Here is a 6223-nt window from a genome sequence, read left to right as displayed (position 1 = left end):
GTCCGAGGGACTCGGTGAGGCTGGGCTCTTCATCCTAAGCTCCCGTCCGAGGGACTCGGTGAGGCTGGGCTCTTCATCCTAAGATGTCAGTAAGTTCCTGCCCTTCTGTTTTTCAGCTTATGGGCTCTCTTCGAAATCAGACGACTGTCCTTCTTTATTGATCAGTCTTTCCTAGCCATTGTGCACCAGCTTTGTTTTTGTCTTTATGCTGTTCACGGTGACAGGAAGGGGGTACGCTGGCTTCTGTTTCCTGACTAGGGCATTGGTATGGCCCGGGACACACACCAGTAATTGAAGTTTCCAATAAACACTGCCTTTAGCGTTCTTGTCTGACGATAGAGAAATGTAAATGCTATTCACATGTGTTCAGTGTTATCCTGGCCTCCGTGTCATCCCTCATGTCACTGGCTCCAATGACACTTGCCTTCTCTGGATTCATTGTCCCCCAAGTGGCTTGAACCCTCTTTTGGCAAACAACAAGGGCTAGACTGGTCTCCAGGCTCCTGTTCAGAGGGCAAGGGGTGAAGAATATGTTTTGAAAGCTCTCATTGGGGTGTTAACTTTGGTCTTTGGGTTCTGAGAGTCCCTCTGGGAGGTTAGAAGCTGTCATCCCTCCTTGGGTCTGAGAGCAGAGTACAGTGGCCACGTCCTTTGCCACCTCCAGTCATATGGGTGCCACTGAATCTTTCTCCCACATTGGAGATGGAATAGGTGAACAGGTGGACACCAGCATCTCTGGGGGGACATACATTGTGAACCCATCACCCCTGCTCAAATACTGTCCTCAGAGAAGTCTGTAGGGCTCACAGCCCACACCTCAAACTTGGAGGTCCCTGGGTCAGGTATGTAGGCAGGTGGGGCCGTGGAATTCTGGGCTCTGCCTGGTCATCTCGCTAGCCAGCGCACAGCCTTGCCTTGCCTTCCTCGGTCTCTCCCTCTGCTGTCAAAAAGGGGGCTCTAGCTGGTCACCTGCCCCTCGGTCCTCCCTGCCCCTTCAGAATGTTCTGGCATGAGGTGACAGACCTCAGTGAGATGTTAGAGCTGCATTTCTTCACCTGCAGCCATCCGTGAGGGTCGGGGAGTGGAGGGAGAGGGCCGTCCCCTTCACACTTTCTGAATAAGTGATTTGGATGAGACACAATACAGTGCCTGTCCAGTTTGGCATTGAGGTGTCACTAAACACCCCTGAGTTTTGTAGTCACACCTGTGCTAGGGCCCTGGCCTCTGCTCTCACCTTGGAAAGTATCATCTGTCCCAGGGCATTGTACACAGACAGTCCCTGGTATTTCCAGAAACACAAGTGACTCGTGCACCTGTGCGGGGGACCTTCTTGGTGGAGCTGGTCCACACTGTCCAGTGCAGTGCTCGGCACAGAGCAGGTGGCCCTCCAGGTGGGAGCCCAGTGGGCACTTTTCTTCCTATAGCCCCATTTCCCCAGTAAGTAACAGAGGTGACAAGCGCACGGATCGAGCCCTAAGACACTAGCACCCTCCCGCTATGGGAAAAGCCATTTGAACTGTAACCAAGACTCATCTTAACATTGGAACCCCTAGAAACATGCCTTCGAGTGACTTTGTTTTCTTGGCTCCAAAAGCCACTGGCTAAAGTCTTCAAAGCTGTCCTTGCTTTGTGCCTAAGACACAGGCCTCAACCCTGAGGGAGCCCAAGCTGTCAGATACAGAGACACAAGAGCATAAAAAATGACTTTCCTTTATTGTGTCTTCTCTGGATTTTGTTTTCCTTTCTCAGCAACTTGTGTTCAATTCAGTGACCAATTGCCTGGGGCCAAGGAAGTTTCTGCACAGTGGGAAACTCTACAAGGCCAAGAGCAACAAGGAGCTGTACGGTTTCCTCTTCAACGACTTCCTCCTGCTGACTCAAATCACAAAGCCCTTGGGGTCTTCTGGCACTGACAAGGTCTTCAGCCCCAAATCTAACCTGCAGTACAAAATGTACAAAACAGTAAGTCTGATTCTAGAGTGTACTGTCAGGGCTAATGTGTTTAGGGAGAAAAAAGTTTGCAGAAGGAGCCAGAGTTTTAGCAGGATTTGGGGCAATGGCGAAGCAGAAGGCAAAGAAGATGAGCCAGGATATAGGGTGACCAGAGTAGAGGGTGGCACGAACCCCAGTGCAGTTCCAATAACACATAGTTCGAATGATGAGACTTTTATACATTGCTGAATGGCTGCTGTGAGTCCCTGGGGGATGTGACAAAGGAGCTTGTGGTCTAGTTTATAGATGGGACAGGCATGAAAAGGCTTGGGAGTAGAGATGCAACGCGCCATCTACTCAAGTGGCCATGCCACCTTCCAAAGAGTCCTAAAGCCCCCACCAAACTTCTCAATGCAGCTTGCAATTCTGTGCCTCTCCCCTGTCCAGCAAAATCCTATCTAAACAGTCAATACGTGGGGAATTTCCCTAAGCTGTTTAAATTGTCTGCTCACACGTGGCTGGCTGTGTCTGTGTGTCTCTGTGTCATGGGATGTTGTTTTTCTAAGTTTGTGTAGAATGTTCTTATAGAAGAACGTCCTCTGAAGCAGCAGTTAGCTCTGTTTGGGGGCAGTGAGCTGTGTGTTTATGTAGATTGCTACTAGAAACAGTGCGCTGAACATCTTTGGAGGGAAGTGCTTGGATGCAAAGTGGACTGAGACTGCTACTTAGATGTACTCTGGGAAAAATGGACTAGTCAGATCTTTTTCTGAAGGAGTTAAAAATACCTGCAAAAATGGCGTGGGCAGAAATCCATATTTATTATTTATAATATATGAAAGCCGATGTTAACACACAAAAATCATTCTTCTGGTATAGCTTACTGGAAAACACATATAACTTTAGTCTGATTACTGGAAAACAGCACAAACAGGCTGAAACACACACACTGAAACTCTTGTTTTCTAGGACATATTCACACAAGTGCACACGCCCACCCACCCACACGTGCACGCACACTCATTATCCTAGCTCACTGGAACACACAGACCCACTGCCGATTTCTGTAATGTCTGGGCATTACTTTCCAGCCTATTTTCCTAAACGAGGTTCTAGTAAAGTTACCCACTGACCCTTCTGGAGATGAACCCATCTTCCACATTTCCCACATTGATCGAGTCTACACTCTCCGAGCTGAAAGTATAAACGAAAGGTAAGAAATTGCCGTCTCCCTGGCACTGGGCTCCGGGCTCCACGGGGTCTGGGACCCCTGGGGGTGGTTAGTTAATTAATCCGTTCAACATTCCCCAGTTGCAATGCCATAACCTCTGGGGATGAAGGGCACAGGACTTTTTTTCTAGAGCCTCTCAAAAGTTTGATATATGGTATGAATTTTTCAAAATAAAATAGATTGGCTCGGCGCCTGTGGCTCAAGTGGCGAAGGCGCCAGCCACATACATCTAAGTTGGCCGGTTCAAATCCAGCCCAGGCCCACCAAACAACAATGATAGAGGCAACCAAAAAATAGCTGGGCGTTGTGATGGGCGCCTGTGGTCCCAGCTACTTGGGAGGCTGAGGCAGGAGACTCACTTGCGCCCAGGAGTTGGAGGTTGCTGTGAGCTATGATGCCATGGCACTCTACCCAGGGGAACAGCTTGAGGCTCTGTCTCAAAAAAAAAAAAAAAAAAATAGATTGAAACTAATTTTGCTCAAGAATTTTTTTCTTTTTTTGGCCCAGTTTGGTAGCTCACACCTGTAATCCCAGCACTGGGAGGCCGAGGCGGGTGGATTGCCTGAGCTCACAGGTTTGAGACCGTGTGAGAGCCAGAGTGAGACCCTGTCTCTAAAAATAAGTGGGGTGATGTGGTGGGTGCCTGTAGTTGCAGCTACTTGGGAGGCTAAGGCCAAGAGAATAGCTTGAGCCCAAGAGTTGAGGCCACAGCACTCTATTGAGGGCGACAGGGTGAGATTCTGTCTCAAAAAAATAAAAAATAGAATTTTTTTTTTAGATGTTTTCAGCATACTTTGAGATAAATGGAACACCTTAAGTTTCTCTAGGTTTTCCAGGCGACAGAAACCAATAAGGAAGTTATTTGGGGATGAACAGGCCCACCCAGACCTGAACCCCTCCTTACCTGGCTCACTTAGACAGGCATTCTGGATCCCAGAGCTGTGGGTATTTTGCTTCAATCATGTCTTCAAGACTCTGCCTTGGAGCCAAATGAAATAGATCATTTCTGAAGGGTGAACTTGACACCAGGCCAACAACATTCCAAAGAGCATTTGCGCCAAGCAAGAAAATTGGCTAAAGTTATTGCGCATATGGTTCTCTGGAAAAAATGAAGGAGAAAACACGAACCCCAAATGCTTCCCCTGGGCACGTTGCTCTTTCCCATGAAGTGCTTCCTAACCTGGGAAAATGGTTTTGTTCTTTCCTTGGTTGATTTCATAAGAGAGATCCCTCTGCCCCCACGGGGTTAGGGAAATCTGTGATGCTTTCCACTAAGGGAGGAAGAGGAGACGCGTGCCACACCCTCCAAGTCGCAGGTCTCCCTCCACAGGGACCTGGAAGCCGTCCTGAGGATGTCCGTAAACATGCCCCCCATGCCTGTCTTCCTGATGGTAGGAATGAGTATTAGCATCATGTGACTTGAAAATCAGACTCTTTTTCTTGAGACTGTTGTTCAAAGCAAATGAACAAAGAAAACCGAGTCCTGGAAACAGAATTTTAGCAGACCTGCAGCTTTTCCCTGAGTTCTGTTTGGCAACTTTCTGTCTTTTTGTGTTCAAGGACTGCCTGGGTGCAGAAAATCAAAGCTGCTTCCGAACTCTACATAGAGACTGAGAAGAAGAAGCGGGAGAAGGCGTACCTCGGTACTGTCCCACCGGGCAGCACAGCAGGGCGAGGCATGGGGAGCACTTGGCGGGACCCAGGTTCCCGGGAGTAGAAGATGCCCCTGGTCCTAGAGGAGGGGGGTGAGATGGGAAGGATGTGAGTGTGGGGTGGGTGCAGATAGGAGGTAGAGGACAAATTCCAGGAGCAGGAAGTAACAGTTTAAGAACAGGAGGCAGGAATTACTTTGGAGTGGGGACGGGAACATTATAAAATGGATTGTGAGGCAGACAGACACGGGGCAGGTGTCAGATGTTCAAATGAGGCCTTTTGTGTTGTTTTTCCTGCTGTCATAGTGCGTTCCCAAAGGGCCACAGGCATTGGAAGGTTGATGGTGAACGTGGTTGAAGGCATTGAGCTGAAGCCCTGCCGGTCACACGGTAAGGCCCTGGGACGCCCCGTCCAAGCCCATGCCGAGGGCTGGAAGCCTGTTCTGCGTGCCCAGAGCCCCACTGGCTTCCAACCAAATGTCCATTTCCATGCTCCCCCATTTCCTTCCCAAATTGGTCTTTCCAGTACTTGCTCAAAACCTGGAGGTATATATATATTTTTTATCCTTTTTCCTTTTCTGCTTTTCAGAGCAACCTGAGGGGCTGCATTCACAGGAGATGTGACATGAAGGGAGGCCAAAGAGAGGGGACAGGAAGGGCCTGGCTTCACAGCCCATTCATCTAATTCTCTGTTCTCAGTTTAAGCATGATGTTAAATTGGAGTTTTCACCCAGATATTCTATTTAACACCACCTATGAAGTGCGGCCGAGGGGGAGCAAAGTGAAGTGTCACTCCTGCCTGGCAAGGGCTTTTGTTCCCCCCAGGAAAGAGCAACCCGTACTGTGAAGTGACCATGGGCTCCCAGTGCCACATCACCAAGACAATCCAGGACACGCTGAACCCCAAGTGGAATTCCAACTGCCAGTTCTTCATCAGAGACCTGGAGCAGGAGGTTCTTTGTGTCACTGTGTTTGAGAGAGACCAGTTCTCACCAGACGGTGAGTGGGACTCGGCCCCTGCGGCCCTCCCTCCTTCCCTGTCGCTTGGCTCGTGTTCAGAAATGCCTGCTTTCTTTTTTTTCTTAACTCCCAAATCTTTTTATTTTATTAATTTTGTAATTTTTTTTTTTTTTTTTTGAGACAGAGTCTCACTATGTTGCCCTGGGTAGAGTGCTATGATGTCACAGCTCACAGCAACCTCAAACTCTTGGCCCTAAGCAACTCTCTTGCCTCAGCCTCCCAAGTAGCTGGGACTATAGGCACCTGCCACAACACCCAGCTATTTTATTGTTGTAGTTGTCATTGCTGTTTAGCAGGCCCAGGCTAGGTTCGAACCCATCAGCCCCAGTGTACGTAGCTGGCACCCTAGCCATTGAGCTACAGGTGCCGAACCTACTCTTTTTTTTTTTTT

At 48.9% G+C, this 6223-nt stretch overlaps 1 protein-coding gene across 1 annotated transcript in view; it reads left to right on the top strand.

Annotated features, from left to right (window-relative positions):
- The window catches only part of ITSN1 (intersectin 1), a 228435-nt gene that overhangs the window by 221640 nt on the left and 572 nt on the right, over positions 1–6223 (top strand). The window contains exons 34-38 of the mRNA XM_023517462.1: positions 1750–1962; positions 3021–3142; positions 4721–4803; positions 5119–5202; positions 5638–5811. Of these exons, the coding sequence (XP_023373230.1) occupies positions 1750–1962; positions 3021–3142; positions 4721–4803; positions 5119–5202; positions 5638–5811 (676 nt within the window). The remainder of the gene's footprint in view (positions 1–1749; positions 1963–3020; positions 3143–4720; positions 4804–5118; positions 5203–5637; positions 5812–6223) is intronic.

Source organism: Otolemur garnettii, unplaced genomic scaffold (genome assembly GCF_000181295.1).
Source record: "Otolemur garnettii isolate 467f Iridium unplaced genomic scaffold, OtoGar3 scaffold00111, whole genome shotgun sequence".
NCBI lineage: Eukaryota > Metazoa > Chordata > Mammalia > Primates > Galagidae > Otolemur > Otolemur garnettii.
Note: the sequence above shows the minus strand (reverse complement) of the source record. Positions and strands in the feature narration are given on the sequence as shown.